The 18,346-nt window shown below is 63.6% G+C and overlaps 1 protein-coding gene across 3 annotated transcripts in view; it reads right to left on the reverse strand.

Moving 5' to 3' along the window:
* The window catches only part of GSS (glutathione synthetase), a 60,578-nt gene that overhangs the window by 22,025 nt on the left and 20,207 nt on the right, over positions 1-18,346 (reverse strand). For all 3 annotated transcript variants that reach the window (XM_075572467.1, XM_075572468.1, XM_075572469.1), the window contains exons 3-5: positions 4,621-4,766; positions 3,988-4,063; positions 1,787-1,926 (exon numbers count right to left, since the gene is read on the reverse strand). In XM_075572467.1, coding sequence (XP_075428582.1) covers positions 1,787-1,926; positions 3,988-4,063; positions 4,621-4,766 — 362 coding nt within the window. The remainder of the gene's footprint in view (positions 1-1,786; positions 1,927-3,987; positions 4,064-4,620; positions 4,767-18,346) is intronic.

Below are 18,346 nucleotides of genomic sequence, written 5' to 3' on the forward strand. Positions count from 1 at the left end.
CCCCCGACATTGGGATACGGACGGGAAGACCTCGCTTTTGTCCCCCCGACGTTGGGATATGGACGGGAAGACCTCGCTTCTGTCCCCCCGACATTGGGATATGGAAGGGAAGATCTCGCTTCTGTCCCCCCCGACATTGGGAAACGGACGGGAAGATCTCGCTTCTGTCCCCCCGACATTGGGAAACGGATGGGAAGACCTCGCTTCTGTCCCCCCCGACATTGAGAAACGGACGGGAAGATCTCGCTTCTGTCCCCCCCGACGTTGGGTTACGGACGGGAAGACCTCGCTTCTGTCCCCCCCCCGACATTGGGATACGGAAGGGAAGATTTCGCTTCTGTCCCCCCGACATTGGGAAACGGAAGGGAAGATCTCGCTTCTGTCCCCCCCGACATTGGGATACTGACGGGAAGACCTCGCTCCTGTCCCCGACATTGGGATACTGACGGGAAGACCTCGCTCCTGTCCCCGACATTGGGATACTGACGGGAAGACCTCGCTTCTGTCCCCCTCCCTTTCACGGCACAATGACGGATAGATTTTAAAAATTAAAAATAAACAAAAAGACACCCAGCACTCGCCCCCTTTCTCTGAGATTCAATGCTACAGAACAGATATGAGCCAACCAGTAAGTGTCAAATGTCGCTCCATTTTTAGAGCTTTCCACCCCAATTTCGCTTGCAAAACTTTTTACCGAGCCTCAAGGGGCTGATAATGCTGCAAAGTGAGACTTAGATTTCGCAATTTCGGCAGCAAGCACGTATATCTTTATATAGCGCAACCCAGGTACATAGCGCTTTACGATACACAACATATTAGAGTTACACAATGGGAATAAGCATTTCAGACATAAAACCATAGGAAAATTAGTCCCTGCCCCAAAGAGCTTACAATCTAAGTGTGTGCGCCCTCTGTATATAGTCTCAGCATTAGACGAACCTAGCGATTTTAGAGACCTTCGCAAATTAACCCTTAGGGTGCCCAATAGACATAGCTACTATGTCTTGGAGTCTGGCCCTCTAGGACAGGGGTGGGGAACCTTTTTTCTGCCAAGAGCCATTTGGATATTTATAACATCGTTCGCGGGCCATACAGACACAGACAGGCAGGCACACGGCAGGCATGCAGAACCCCGCCCCCTACCTCTGGTAGTTGCTGCTGCTGCTGCTGGGGGGTTCGTGTAGGGTGGATGCTGGGGTAAGTGCGGGGGGAACTGCTTGAGAAGCATGGGGGAAGTGCGGGGAATGCTGCGGGGGAGTGCATTTTTTTAAAAATTAGCACGACCACGGTTTTAGCAATTGCCTTAGCAGGGCCAGACCAAATGATTTCGAGGGCCTGATACGGCCCTCGGGCCCGACGTTCCCCACCCCTGCTGTAGGATGTCCCGTGACGTAGTAGCCGTGTCATCATCTTCCCGCTCGTGTTTGTAATGGAGATCGGGTTGTGCGCTGCTCTGGCACCCAGAACGCGATCAGGAAGAGGAGCAGACAAGGACTCCCTTTCCGTGACCAGTGACGGAGCGACCACGTGACGGTGAATGCCGTGTCCCCTGCGGCACACAAAAGGTTAAAGTGACACGCCATGCACATGGACTTCCTGTTTGCCAAATCCTGCGAACTCTGACGGCGCCGCGAGTTGGTTTGCCGATAAAAAAAATAAAAATTAAACGGGAAACGGTCGCCTGGTTCGTGACCTCAAGTGTACGTGTCGCACATTTTTACTGCAGGCGCAATATCTCCCCGACAAGGACTCTTCGTATTTTCTGTTAAATAAAGGATTCTCTTACCGATGCACCGCAGGTGTCCGTGATGCCAGCCCCCCGAAGCTAGCGGCGATGGTGTTTATTTCTATCTGCTTCAGGGACGGCGTCCCGTTGTCTCCGCAGTGGAACATGTAATCGGAGCGATTGATGCCTAGAAACACAGACTGAGACACAAAGCACACGGCTTAACCCTGGGGATGCTGCAGGGGCCAGCAAAGGGGTCAGAACAAACAGAACAACGCAATGATACACGTGCAATGTGTGAGCATTGGCCAAATGGATGCGGTGCTGGAGTCAAATGATTAATATATTTATATAAAGGAGTAAAAGAATACAAATACATGTAAAATAAATGTAAAAAAAAAGGGTAGGTGAGAGGGTAGGTGAGAGGGTAGATGAGAGGGTAGATGATGGCAGCACACACTGAAAAAAAAAATCTCAGCAGAGGTAGGTGTGCTGTACGGTGAAGGGTAAATAATTACAATGAGGATCCCTAGAGATCAAATATACCGGCACCGCACAAGAGATAATCACAAAAAGTGGTTTATTGGGTCCAAAATGCACACACGTGCCCAGCGTTTCAGGCCCCAGAGGGACCTTCTTCAGGGGTAACATGCCTGCTGGGAGCCACACACCTCCAGGGGTGGAAGTTTTCAGCATGTGTGTATAGAGAGACACGTGAAGTATTCATAATGGTTGTGTACAGGGAACGGGACCTCCCCTGCGGTCTAGGACATTTGGCTGCGACCAAATTGCCAACAGGAACTTGCCTCTGGTCGCCGCCTTCTGCCATTTTTAAATGTCCAGGGAGGATCTCCCCAGTGCGCAGGCGCGCGCACCCGCAGGCTAGGGAGATTCTCGGAAGACATTAAAAAATGGCAGCAAAGTCACCGGCAGTGAGGCGAGTGGTGACAGTTAGCGATTTGGTCGCAGCCAAACGTCCCATTCCACCTCCCCCATACTCTGAAATCATACAAAATCTACCGGTCCAGACTGGATTTAGAAAATTCTCTGCTGTTGAGTCTCCAAAAACATACAGTAATAGCAAACCGTCACTGCCCGTCTTACAGCCGTCACGGTGAGACCCCGTCACCACTATTACAAAATCTGCACTGACTCCCGGTGGAACAAAGGGTTTAGTTTAAGATCTTGACCCGTACCTTTAAAGCTGTCCATGGTTTTGCCCCACCCTTACCTTCAGAACTGCCTGATCAGTAATTACCCCCAAACTGGGCTCTCAGATCTGCCATCGCCCCTCAGCTGATTGAGCCTCGGTTTCAGGTAAATAAAGCTGGGAGATGTTAAAGGACCGCCTCAAGACTGTGGAATAAGCTCCCTGCTGCTTTAAGAACTCAGGAAGCTTTACTTCCATTCAGAAAGGAATTAAAAACCTTCATCTATAAACAACGCCTGGGAAACGGACCCCAATACCCTGGCAGCCATCTTGTTTCCCAGCCTTTGTTGGTTTCCTAGTTCCCCTATATGTTTTTGGTAGGCCCCGGTTCTAGGTCTGTGATGGGCATCCTCCCTAAGTTCCCACACACGCTCTAGTACCGAGTTTCTTGGCGAGTAGCACGTAAGAAAAAAAGTAAAAATAAATAAAAAAAATAGTTCCTAGCAAAGCACGAGTCAAATACGTAATCAGAAAATGGTTATGTTCAGTAGGGAAGTAGTGTCACAAAGCAGTACGCGCGATATAACAACGGATGCCGTATGATGTCTCATGATGCAAAAATGACATTGTCAGTGCTATACAAGAAAAAAACATTATAGTAATGATCCAGCCAATATAATTGTTTTTGCTTGTGTAGCACTGGCAGTGTACGCAGTGCTGCACATCAACATTTGACAGGAATTATAAGCAATTAGATTGCTGCACAGTATAAGTTGCGACATCAGACTGCATTCATTTGTGTCGCACTTATTGCTTTGTGACCGTTTCCATATTGCCCACCAGGTTCTTAATATTTGTGATACGATTTGTATGCATAGTTATTCGTCTCGTCCTCAGGAGTAAAACAATCCTTGTCTTTTAAATGAAGTATTTGACTGGTGATTCGTGCTGGGAACTATTGGTAAATATTGTATCATTTCAGGGGACCAGAATATAGGGGACGGGACCAGAATATAGGGGGGGACCAGAATATAGGGAAGGTCCGTGTGTGTCTTCTGATCACAGCGAGTGGGGGAACCCTGTAGCCGTTACACACGGGTAGCACCGTTACCTGCGCCAGTCCCTCCTTTAGAACTTGCTTGTGGATTTTGAAAAGCCGTTCTATAAAATCATCCACTTTAACTGTGCTGAAAGATAAAAGCATGGAAATCACATTAAATCCCAGTGATGCACTGAAAGAATCGCTGGTCTGCCATTCAGCACGATCCCCGGCAGCATGAAGGGCTAGAGGAGCAATCCACGTCTTGTTTAACATGGGTAGAAAGCAGGGGGTCTCCAGAGCTGGAACGAGTTCATTTTAGCTGCGCGGACCCCTGGCTATCGGGTACTCCCTGGTATGGAAATCCCGTCGCAGTAATGCAGGCGATACACATCCCCATGGAAGGGTCGGTAGCGCAGACCCCTTTACAGATGTTCCTCGGAGCTGAAATGAACGCTGTTCAACTTCGAGGACCCCGCGCTTCTCACTCATGTATCCAAACAAAAAGCCACCAGGGGAAACTTCTCACTTAAGCTATATTTATTACAAATATGATCGATTACTATATTCTGCAGCAACGTTGCCATTGACGCGTATATGGAAACTTGGTGATATATTGGGCTGTTATCTGGGGAACCCATATCATGTCCTTCTGTAAACGGGCTTTGCCAGTCTCTCTGGGAACAGTTCGGGCTTCCTTTGTACCTGGAAAGTGCTTGTTCCAGGAACGCGGTGTCCTGGCTGATCACATCGACCAAGAGGTTAAAATCCAGCTGCACGGCCTCGGCTTGTTCAAAAAGAGCTCGGGGTACAGGGGACGGGAGCAAAGCAAAGGGGGCAAAACTCACCACCTGGCAAAGGAAAATACATATTATGAGAGAGACAGGCAGGGAGACAGGGATATATATGAGAAACTCATGCTATAGACCTTTATGAATGTGCTGCAATGTATAGCACGGTTTAGTATGGCCACAAGCTCCAATACGTGTTTTTTGGTAGAAGACAAGAGCCCATGAGTTGGGTGGTCGGGCTGGGGGGGGTCACTTGTAGTGAAACCCCAGGGGAGATTTGATGGCAGCCAAACAGCTCCGACCACCCAACTATCAAGCATGGTTTGGGTCAGCAAGACTCTGAAACTGGGGAGGGAATGCACGTCAGTAGGACAATGAGCCGAACAACAAAGCCACACCGGGGGGTTGAACAAGAAGATAGTTCATGTTCTTGAGAGTCCCAGTCCCAGTCCTGACTTGAATCCAATGGCACATTTATCACAGCAGTAATTGCTGCACAAGGGGCTTCTACCGACTACTGACTTAAGGGTCTGAATACTTATGCAACCAGTACCGCGCATTTTGTACATTTCCTTTGCTGGGATTTAACCTCCTCCTCATATAACAGTGTTCAGTTTAACCCTTACAGCTTTGTAGTTTTGATTTTTTTTTTATTACGTTTGAAAAACTGCATACTTTACATTATTTGTAATTCAACAAAATGTGACATTGGTAGGGGGTGAATACTTCTGTAAAACCACTGTGTGTGTCTGAGTCAGGTCTGCTGTGTATATAAAAAAAAGGTGAATAAACCGCGCACCACATTGTGAATAAAAAATAAAAAGAAATAGTTGCTGATTGGTTGGCGGTGGCTCACGCTCTGATTGGCCTGCGGGGTGAGGTGACATCACAACACGCCCTCACCCTCAGCCTCCTCACACTACGTGCCCCTCTGACCGAGACACACACGCCGTGCAGCTAACACCATAGCGGGACCGACAGGTACCATCCACCCCACCCACCGCTCACACCCTCCACACGCAGCTCCTCACCTACAACCCCCCCCGCTTCAAACGCTACACACAACCCACCCCACCGGCGCTCCTCACCTCTACACCCCACCTCATCACAAAGCGCACTCTCCCCCGCAGCTCCTCACCTCCGGCCGCCCCCTGCCAAATCACACAGCACTCGCCACCTCCCCCCCCGCATCACAGAGCACTCACCTCCGGCCACCCCCGCATCACACACAGCACTCACCCCCCACCCCCCCCCCCCGCATCACTGAGCACTCGCCCCCCTATCCCCGCATCACACACAGCACTCACCCCCCCCACCCCCCGCATCACACAGAGCACTCGTCCCCCTACCCCCGCATCACACAGAGCACTCGCCCCCCTACCCCCGCATCACACACAGCACTCGCCCCCCCCACCCCCCGCATCACACACAGCACTCACCCCCCACCCCCCCCCCCGCATCACTGAGCACTCGCCCCCCTATCCCCGCATCACACACAGCACTCACCCCCCCCACCCCCCGCATCACACAGAGCACTCGTCCCCCTACCCCCGCATCACACAGAGCACTCGCCCCCCTACCCCCGCATCACACACAGCACTCGCCCCCCCCACCCCCCGCATCACACACAGCACTCACCCCCCACCCCCCCCCCCGCATCACTGAGCACTCGCCCCCCTATCCCCGCATCACACACAGCACTCACCCCCCCACCCCCCGCATCACACAGAGCACTCGTCCCCCTACCCCCGCATCACACAGAGCACTCGCCCCCCTACCCCCGCATCACACACAGCACTCGCCCCCCCCACCCCCCGCATCACACAGAGCACTCGCCCCCCCACCCCCGCATCACACAGAGCACTCGCGCCCCCCCACCCCCCGCATCACACAGAGCACTCGCCCCCCTACCCCCGCATCACACAGAGCACTCGCCCCCCTACCCCCGCATCACAGAGCACTCGCCCCCTACCCCCGCATCACACAGAGCACTCGCCCCCCTACCCCCGCATCACACAGAGCACTCGCCCCCCCCACTCCCGCATCACACAGAGCACTCGCCCCCCTACCCCCGCATCACAGAGCACTCGCCCCCTACCCCCGCATCACACAGAGCACTCGCCCCCCTACCCCCGCATCACACAGAGCACTCGCCCCCCTACCCCCGCATCACACAGAGCACTCGCCCCCCTACCCCCGCATCACACAGAGCACTCGCCCCCCTACCCCCGCATCACAGAGCACTCGCCCCCCTACCCCCGCATCACAGAGCACTCGCCCCCCTACCCCCGCATCACACAGAGCACTCGCCCCCCTACCCCCGCATCACACAGAGCACTCGCCCCCCCACCCCCGCATCACACAGAGCACTCGCCCCCCTACCCCCGCATCACAGAGCACTCGCCCCCCCCACCCCCCGCATCACAGAGCACTCGCCCCCCTACCCCCGCATCACACAGAGCACTCGCCCCCCCCACCCCCGCATCACACAGAGCACTCGCCCCCCTACCCCCGCATCAGAGAACTCGCCCCCTACCCCCGCATCACACAGAGCACTCGCCCCCCCCACCCCCCGCATCACAGAGCACTCGCCCCCCACCCCCGCATCACACAGAGCACTCGCCCCCCTACCCCCGCATCACACAGAGCACTCGCCCCCCTACCCCCGCATCACACAGAGCACTCGCCCCCCTACCCCCGCATCACACAGAGCACTCGCCCCCCTACCCCCGCATCACACAGAGCACTCGCCCCCCTACCCCCGCATCACACACAGCACTCGCCCCCCTACCCCCGCATCACACAGAGCACTCGCCCCCCTACCCCCGCATCACAGAGCACTCGCCCCCCTACCCCCGCATCACACACAGCACTCGCCCCCCCCACCCCCCGCATCACACAGAGCACTCGCCCCCCCACCCCCCGCATCACACAGAGCACTCGCCCCCCTACCCCCGCATCACAGAGCACTCGCCCCCCCACCCCCGCATCACACAGAGCACTCGCCCCCCCCACCCCCCGCATCACAGAGCACTCGCCCCCCACCCCCGCATCACACAGAGCACTCGCCCCCCCCACCCCCCGCATCACAGAGCACTCGCCCCCCACCCCCGCATCACACAGAGCACTCGCCCCCCTACCCCCGCATCACACAGAGCACTCGCCCCCCTACCCCCGCATCACACAGAGCACTCGCCCCCCTACCCCCGCATCACACAGAGCACTCGCCCCCCTACCCCCGCATCACACAGAGCACTCGCCCCCCTACCCCCGCATCACACACAGCACTCGCCCCCCTACCCCCGCATCACACAGAGCACTCGCCCCCCTACCCCCGCATCACAGAGCACTCGCCCCCCTACCCCCGCATCACACACAGCACTCGCCCCCCCCACCCCCCGCATCACACAGAGCACTCGCCCCCCCACCCCCCGCATCACACAGAGCACTCGCCCCCCTACCCCCGCATCACAGAGCACTCGCCCCCCCACCCCCGCATCACACAGAGCACTCGCCCCCCCCACCCCCCGCATCACAGAGCACTCGCCCCCCACCCCCGCATCACACAGAGCACTCGCCCCCCTACCCCCGCATCACACAGAGCACTCGCCCCCCTACCCCCGCATCACACAGAGCACTCGCCCCCCTACCCCCGCATCACACAGAGCACTCGCCCCCCTACCCCCGCATCACACAGAGCACTCGCCCCCCTACCCCCGCATCACACACAGCACTCGCCCCCCTACCCCCGCATCACACAGAGCACTCGCCCCCCTACCCCCGCATCACAGAGCACTCGCCCCCCTACCCCCGCATCACACACAGCACTCGCCCCCCCCACCCCCCGCATCACACAGAGCACTCGCCCCCCCACCCCCCGCATCACACAGAGCACTCGCCCCCCTACCCCCGCATCACACAGAGCACTCGCCCCCCTACCCCCGCATCACAGAGCACTCGCCCCCCTACCCCCGCATCACACACAGCACTCGCCCCCCCCACCCCCCGCATCACACAGAGCACTCGCCCCCCCACCCCCCGCATCACACAGAGCACTCGCCCCCCTACCCCCGCATCACAGAGCACTCGCCCCCCCACCCCCGCATCACACAGAGCACTCGCCCCCCCCACCCCCCGCATCACAGAGCACTCGCCCCCCACCCCCGCATCACACAGAGCACTCGCCCCCCTACCCCCGCATCACACAGAGCACTCGCCCCCCTACCCCCGCATCACACAGAGCACTCGCCCCCCTACCCCCGCATCACACAGAGCACTCGCCCCCCTACCCCCGCATCACACAGAGCACTCGCCCCCCTACCCCCGCATCACACACAGCACTCGCCCCCCTACCCCCGCATCACACAGAGCACTCGCCCCCCTACCCCCGCATCACAGAGCACTCGCCCCCCTACCCCCGCATCACACACAGCACTCGCCCCCCCCACCCCCCGCATCACACAGAGCACTCGCCCCCCCACCCCCCGCATCACACAGAGCACTCGCCCCCCTACCCCCGCATCACAGAGCACTCGCCCCCTACCCCCGCATCACACAGAGCACTCGCCCCCCTACCCCCGCATCACACAGAGCACTCGCCCCCCCCACCCCCCGCATCACAGAGCACTCGCCCCCTACCCCCGCATCACACAGAGCACTCGCCCCCCTACCCCCGCATCACACAGAGCACTCGCCCCCCCCACCCCCGCATCACACAGAGCACTCGCCCCCCTACCCCCGCATCACACAGAGCACTCGCCCCCCTACCCCCGCATCACACAGAGCACTCGCCCCCCCACCCCCGCATCACACAGAGCACTCGCCCCCCCCACCCCCCGCATCACACAGAGCACTCGCTCCCCTACCCCCGCATCAGAGCACTCGCCCCCTACCCCCGCATCACAGAGCACTCGCCCCCCTACCCCCCGCATCACAGAGCACTCGCCCCCCCCACTCCCCGCATCACACAGAGCACTCGCCCCCCTACCCCCGCATCACACACAGCACTCGCCCCCCTACCCCCGCATCACACAGAGCACTCGCCCCCCTACCCCCGCATCACACAGAGCACTCGCCCCCCTACCCCCGCATCACACAGAGCACTCGCCCCCCCACCCCCGCATCACACAGAGCACTCGCCCCCCCCACCCCCGCATCACACAGAGCACTCGCACCCCTACCCCCGCATCACACAGAGCACTCGCCCCCCTACCCCCGCATCACACAGAGCACTCGCCCCCCTACCCCCGCATCACAGAGCACTCGCCCCCTACCCCCGCATCACACAGAGCACTCGCCCCCCCCACCCCCGCATCACACAGAGCACTCGCCCCCCTACCCCCGCATCACACAGAGCACTCGCCCCCCCCACCCCCGCATCACACAGAGCACTCGCCCCCCCACCCCCGCATCACACAGAGCACTCGCCCCCCCCTACCCCCGCATCACACAGAGCACTCGCCCCCCTACCCCCGCATCACAGAGCACTCGCCCCCCCCACCCCCCGCATCACACAGAGCACTCGCCCCCCCCACCCCCCGCATCACAGAGCACTCGCCCCCCCACCCCCCGCATCACACAGAGCACTCGCCCCCCTACCCCCGCATCACACACAGCACTCGCCCCCTACCCCCGCATCACAGAGCACTCGCCCCCCTACCCCCGCATCACACAGAGCACTCGCCCCCCTACCCCCGCATCACAGAGCACTCGCCCCCTACCCCCGCATCACAGAGCACTCGCCCCCCTACCCCCGCATCACACAGAGCACTCGCCCCCCCCACCCCCCGCATCACAGAGCACTCGCCCCCCCACCCCCCGCATCACACAGAGCACTCGCCCCCCTACCCCCGCATCACACAGAGCACTCGCCCCCCCCACCCCCCGCATCACAGAGCACTCGCCCCCCCCACCCCCCGCATCACACAGAGCACTCGCCCCCTACCCCCGCATCACACAGAGCACTCGCCCCCCCCACCCCCCGCATCACAGAGCACTCGCCCCCCCACCCCCGCATCACACAGAGCACTCGCCCCCCCACCCCCCGCATCACACAGAGCACTCGCCCCCCCCACCCCCCGCATCACACAGAGCACTCGCCCCCCCCACCCCCCGCATCACACAGAGCACTCGCCCCCCCACCCCCGCATCACACACAGCACTCGCCCCCCCCACCCCCCGCATCACACAGAGCACTCGCCCCCCTACCCCCGCATCACAGAGTACTCGCCCCCCCCACCCCCCGCATCACAGAGCACTCGCCCCCCCACCCCCGCATCACACTGAGCACTCGCCCCCCCCCACCCCCGCATCACACAGAGCACTCGACCCCCTACCCCCGCATCACACTGAGCACTCGCCCCCCCCACCCCCCGCATCACACAGAGCACTCGCCCCCCTACCCCCGCATCACACAGAGCACTCGCCCCCTACCCCCGCATCACACTGAGCACTCGCCCCCCCACCCCCCGCATCACACAGAGCACTCGCCCCCCTACCCCCGCATCACACTGAGCACTCGCCCCCCTACCCCCGCATCACACTGAGCACTCGCCCCCCCACCCCCCCGCATCACAGAGCACTCGCCCCCCCACCCCCGCATCACACTGAGCACTCGCCCCCCCACCCCCGCATCACACTGAGCACTCGCCCCCCCACCCCCGCATCACACTGAGCACTCGCCCCCCCACCCCCCCGCATCACAGAGCACTCGCCCCCCCACCCCCGCATCACACTGAGCACTCGCCCCCCCACCCCCGCATCACACTGAGCACTCGCCCCCCCACCCCCCCGCATCACAGAGCACTCGCCCCCCCACCCCCCGCATCACACAGAGCACTCGCCCCCCCACCCCCGCATCACACTGAGCACTCGCCCCCCCACCCCCGCATCACACTGAGCACTCGCCCCCCCACCCCCGCATCACACAGAGCACTCGCCCCCCCCACCCCCGCATCACACAGAGCACTCGCCCCCCCACCCCCGCATCACACTGAGCACTCGCCCCCCCAGCCCCGCATCACACAGAGCACTCGCCCCCCCACCCCCGCATCACACAGAGCACTCGCCCCCCTACCCCCGCATCACAGAGCACTCGCCCCCCTACCCCCGCATCACAGAGCACTCGCCCCCCTACCCCCGCATCACACAGAGCACTCGCCCCCCCACCCCCGCATCACACAGAGCACTCGCCCCCCCCACCCCCGCATCACACAGAGCACTCGCCCCCCCACCCCCGCATCACACAGAGCACTCGCCCCCCCACCCCTGCATCACACTGAGCACTCGCCCCCCTACCCCCGCATCACACAGAGCACTCGCCCCCCCACCCCCGCATCACACTGAGCACTCGCCCCCCTACCCCCCGCATCACACAGAGCACTCGCCCCCCCCACCCCCGCATCACACAGAGCACTCGCCCCCCTACCCCCGCATCAGAGAACTCGCCCCCCTACCCCCGCATCAGAGCACTCGCCCCCCCACCCCCGCATCACACAGAGCACTCGCCCCCCTACCCCCGCATCACACAGAGCACTCGCCCCCCTACCCCCGCATCACACAGAGCACTCGCCCCCCTACCCCCGCATCACACAGAGCACTCGCCCCCCTACCCCCGCATCACACAGAGCACTCGCCCCCCTACCCCCGCATCAGAGAACTCGCCCCCTACCCCCGCATCACACAGAGCACTCGCCCCCCCACCCCCGCATCACACAGAGCACTCGCCCCCCTACCCCCGCATCACAGAGCACTCGCCCCCCTACCCCCGCATCACACAGAGCACTCGCCCCCCCACCCCCGCATCACACAGAGCACTCGCCCCCCTACCCCCGCATCACACAGAGCACTCGCCCCCCCCACCCCCGCATCACAGAGCACTCGCCCCCCTACCCCCGCATCACACAGAGCACTCGCCCCCCCCACCCCCGCATCACACAGAGCACTCGCCCCCCACCCCCCCGCATCACAGAGCACTCGCCCCCCTACCCCCGCATCACACAGAGCACTCGCCCCCCCCACCCCCCGCATCACACACAGCACTCGCCCCCCCCACCCCCCGCATCACACACAGCACTCGCCCCCCTACCCCTGCATCACTGAGCACTCGCCCCCCTACCCCCGCATCAGAGAACTCGCCCCCCAAACCCCCCGCATCACACAGAGCACTCGCCCCCCTACCCCCGCATCAGAGAACTCGCCCCCCTACCCCCGCATCACAGAGCACTCGCCCCCTACCCCCGCATCACACAGAGCACTCGCCCCCCCCACCCCCCGCATCACACACAGCACTCGCCCCCCCCACCCCCCGCATCACACACAGCACTCGCCCCCCTACCCCTGCATCACTGAGCACTCGCCCCCCTACCCCCGCATCAGAGAACTCGCCCCCCAAACCCCCCGCATCACACAGAGCACTCGCCCCCCTACCCCCGCATCAGAGAACTCGCCCCCCTACCCCCGCATCACACAGAGCACTCGCCCCCCCACCCCCGCATCACACAGAGCACTCGCCCCCCTACCCCCGCATCAGAGAACTCGCCCCCCTACCCCCGCATCACACAGAGCACTCGCCCCCCTACCCCCGCATCACAGAGCACTCGCCCCCCCACCCCCGCATCACACACAGCACTCGCCCCCCCACCCCCGCATCACACTGAGCACTCGCCCCCCCACCCCTGCATCACTGAGCACTCGCCCCCCTACCCCCGCATCACACACAGCACTCACCCCCCCCACCCCCCCACATCACAGAGCACTCGCCCCCCTACCCCCGCATCACACACAGCACTCACCCCCCCCACCCCCCCGCATCACAGAGCACTCGCCCCCCTACCCCCGCATCACACAGAGCACTCGCCCCCTACCCCCGCATCACACACAGCACTCACCCCCCTACCCCCGCATCACAGAGCACTCGCCCCCCTACCCCCGCATCACACAGAGCACTCGCCCCCCTACCCCCGCATCACACAGAGCACTCGCCCCCCCACCCCCGCATCACACAGAGCACTCGCTCCCCCACCCCCGCATCAGAGAACTCGCCCCCCTACCCCCGCATCACACAGAGCACTCGCCCCCCCACCCCCCGCATCACACAGAGCACTCGCCCCCCCACCCCCGCATCAGAGAACTCGCCCCCTACCCCCGCATCACACAGAGCACTCGCCCCCCTACCCCCGCATCACAGAGCACTCGCCCCCCTACCCCCGCATCACAGAGCACTCGCCCCCCTACCCCCGCATCACAGAGCACTCGCCCCCCCCCACCCCCGCATCACACAGAGCACTCGCCCCCCCACCCCCGCATCACAGAGCACTCGCCCCCCTACCCCCGCATCACACAGAGCACTCACCCCCCCACCCCCCCGCATCACAGAGCACTCGTCCCCCCCACCCCCGCATCACACAGAGCACTCGCCCCCCCAACCCCCCGCATCACAGAGCACTCGCCCCCCTACCCCCGCATCACACAGAGCACTCGCCCCCCTACCCCCGCATCACACAGAGCACTCGCCCCCCTACCCCCGCATCACACAGAGCACTCGCCCCCCCCACCCCCCGCATCACACAGAGCACTCGCCCCCCCCACCCCCCGCATCACACAGAGCACTCGCCCCCTACCCCCGCATCAGAGCACTCGCCCCCTACCCCCGCATCACACTGAGCACTCGCCCCCCCACCCCCGCATCACACAGAGCACTCGCCCCCCTACCCCCGCATCACAGAGCACTCGCCCCCCTACCCCTGCATCACACAGAGCACTCGCCCCCCTACCCCCGCATCACACAGAGCACTCGCCCCCCTACCCCTGCATCACTGAGCACTCGCCCCCCTACCCCCGCATCACAGAGCACTCGCCCCCCCACCCCCGCATCACACTGAGCACTCGCCCCCCCCACCCCCCGCATCACACAGAGCACTCGCCCCCCTACCCCCGCATCACACAGAGCACTCGCCCCCCCCACCCCCCGCATCACACAGAGCACTCGCCCCCCCACCCCCGCATCACACAGAGCACTCGCCCCCATACCCCCGCATCACACAGAGCACTCGCCCCCCCACCCCCGCATCACACACAGCACTCGCCCCCCCCACCCCCCGCATCACACAGAGCACTCGCCCCCCTACCCCCGCATCACACAGAGCACTCGCCCCCCTACCCCCGCATCACACAGAGCACTCGCCCCCCCACACCCGCATCACAGAGAACTCGCCCCCTACCCCCGCATCACACAGAGCACTCGCCCCCCCACCCCCGCATCACACAGAGCACTCGCCCCCCTACCCCCGCATCACACAGAGCACTCGCCCCCCCACCCCCGCATCACACAGAGCACTCGCCCCCCTACCCCCGCATCACACAGAGCACTCGCCCCCCTACCCCCGCATCACACAGAGTACTCGCCCCCCTACCCCCGCATCACAGAGCACTCGCCCCCCCACCCCCGCATCACACAGAGCACTCGCCCCCCTACCCCCGCATCACACAGAGCACTCGCCCCCCTACCCCCGCATCACACAGAGCACTCGCCCCCCCACCCCCGCATCACACAGAGCACTCGCCCCCCTACCCCCGCATCACAGAGCACTCGCCCCCCCTACCCCCGCATCACAGAGCACTCGCCCCCCTACCCCCGCATCACAGAGCACTCGCCCCCCCACCCCCCGCATCACAGAGCACTCGCCCCCCCACCCCCCGCATCACAGAGCACTCGCCCCCCTACCCCCGCATCACAGAGCACTCGCCCCCCCACCCCCGCATCACACAGAGCACTCGCCCCCCTACCCCCGCATCACACAGAGCACTCGCCCCCCTACCCCCGCATCACAGAGCACTCGCCCCCCCACCCCCGCATCACACAGAGCACTCGCCCCCCCACCCCCGCATCACACAGAGCACTCGCCCCCCTACCCCCGCATCACACAGAGCACTCGCCCCCCTACCCCCGCATCACACAGAGCACTCGCCCCCCCCACCCCCCGCATCACACAGAGCACTCGCCCCCCTACCCCCGCATCACACAGAGCACTCGCCCCCCCCACCCCCCGCATCACAGAGCACTCGCCCCCCCACCCCCGCATCACACAGAGCACTCGCCCCCCCACCCCCCGCATCACACAGAGCACTCGCCCCCCCCACCCCCCGCATCACACAGAGCACTCGCCCCCCCCACCCCCCGCATCACACAGAGCACTCGCCCCCCCACCCCCGCATCACACACAGCACTCGCCCCCCCCACCCCCCGCATCACACAGAGCACTCGCCCCCCTACCCCCGCATCACAGAGTACTCGCCCCCCCCACCCCCCGCATCACAGAGCACTCGCCCCCCCACCCCCGCATCACACTGAGCACTCGCCCCCCCCACCCCCGCATCACACAGAGCACTCGACCCCCTACCCCCGCATCACACTGAGCACTCGCCCCCCCCACCCCCCGCATCACACAGAGCACTCGCCCCCCTACCCCCGCATCACACTGAGCACTCGCCCCCCCACCCCCCGCATCACACAGAGCACTCGCCCCCCCACCCCCGCATCACACAGAGCACTCGCCCCCCCACCCCCCCGCATCACAGAGCACTCGCCCCCCCACCCCCGCATCACACTGAGCACTCGCCCCCCCACCCCCACATCACACTGAGCACTCGCCCCCCCACCCCCGCATCACACTGAGCACTCGCCCCCCCACCCCCCCGCATCACAGAGCACTCGCCCCCCCACCCCCGCATCACACTGAGCACTCGCCCCCCCACCCCCGCATCACACTGAGCACTCGCCCCCCCACCCCCCCGCATCACAGAGCACTCGCCCCCCCACCCCCCGCATCACACAGAGCACTCGCCCCCCCACCCCCGCATCACACTGAGCACTCGCCCCCCCACCCCCGCATCACACTGAGCACTCGCCCCCCCACCCCCGCATCACACAGAGCACTCGCCCCCCCCACCCCCGCATCACACAGAGCACTCGCCCCCCCACCCCCGCATCACACTGAGCACTCGCCCCCCCCACCCCCGCATCACACAGAGCACTCGCCCCCCCACCCCCGCATCACACAGAGCACTCGCCCCCCTACCCCCGCATCACAGAGCACTCGCCCCCCTACCCCCGCATCACAGAGCACTCGCCCCCCTACCCCCGCATCACACAGAGCACTCGCCCCCCCACCCCCGCATCACACAGAGCACTCGCCCCCCCACCCCTGCATCACACTGAGCACTCGCCCCCCTACCCCCGCATCACACAGAGCACTCGCCCCCCCACCCCCGCATCACACTGAGCACTCGCCCCCCTACCCCCCGCATCACACAGAGCACTCGCCCCCCCCACCCCCGCATCACACAGAGCACTCGCCCCCCTACCCCCGCATCAGAGAACTCGCCCCCCTACCCCCGCATCAGAGCACTCGCCCCCCCACCCCCGCATCACACAGAGCACTCGCCCCCCTACCCCCGCATCACACAGAGCACTCGCCCCCCTACCCCCGCATCACACAGAGCACTCGCCCCCCTACCCCCGCATCACACAGAGCACTCGCCCCCCTACCCCCGCATCACACAGAGCACTCGCCCCCCTACCCCCGCATCAGAGAACTCGCCCCCTACCCCCGCATCACACAGAGCACTCGCCCCCCCACCCCCGCATCACACAGAGCACTCGCCCCCCTACCCCCGCATCACAGAGCACTCGCCCCCCTACCCCCGCATCACACAGAGCACTCGCCCCCCCACCCCCGCATCACACAGAGCACTCGCCCCCCCTACCCCCGCATCACACAGAGCACTCGCCCCCCCCACCCCCGCATCACAGAGCACTCGCCCCCCTACCCCCGCATCACACAGAGCACTCGCCCCCTACCCCCGCATCACACAGAGCACTCGCCCCCCCCACCCCCCGCATCACACACAGCACTCGCCCCCCCCACCCCCCGCATCACACAGAGCACTCGCCCCCCTACCCCTGCATCACTGAGCACTCGCCCCCCTACCCCCGCATCAGAGAACTCGCCCCCCAAACCCCCCGCATCACACAGAGCACTCGCCCCCCTACCCCCGCATCAGAGAACTCGCCCCCCTACCCCCGCATCACACAGAGCACTCGCCCCCCCACCCCCGCATCACACAGAGCACTCGCCCCCCTACCCCCGCATCAGAGAACTCGCCCCCCTACCCCCGCATCACACAGAGCACTCGCCCCCCTACCCCCGCATCACAGAGCACTCGCCCCCCCACCCCCCGCATCACACAGAGCACTCGCCCCCCTACCCCTGCATCACTGAGCACTCGCCCCCCTACCCCCGCATCACACACAGCACTCACCCCCCCCACCCCCCCACATCACAGAGCACTCGCCCCCCTACCCCCGCATCACACACAGCACTCACCCCCCCCACCCCCCCGCATCACAGAGCACTCGCCCCCCTACCCCCGCATCACACAGAGCACTCGCCCCCCTACCCCCGCATCACACACAGCACTCACCCCCCTACCCCCGCATCACAGAGCACTCGCCCCCCTACCCCCGCATCACACAGAGCACTCGCCCCCCTACCCCCGCATCACACAGAGCACTCGCCCCCCCACCCCCGCATCACACAGAGCACTCGCTCCCCCACCCCCGCATCAGAGAACTCGCCCCC

This window comes from Ascaphus truei, chromosome 15, assembly GCF_040206685.1.
Source record: "Ascaphus truei isolate aAscTru1 chromosome 15, aAscTru1.hap1, whole genome shotgun sequence".
Taxonomy (NCBI): Eukaryota; Metazoa; Chordata; class Amphibia; order Anura; family Ascaphidae; genus Ascaphus; species Ascaphus truei.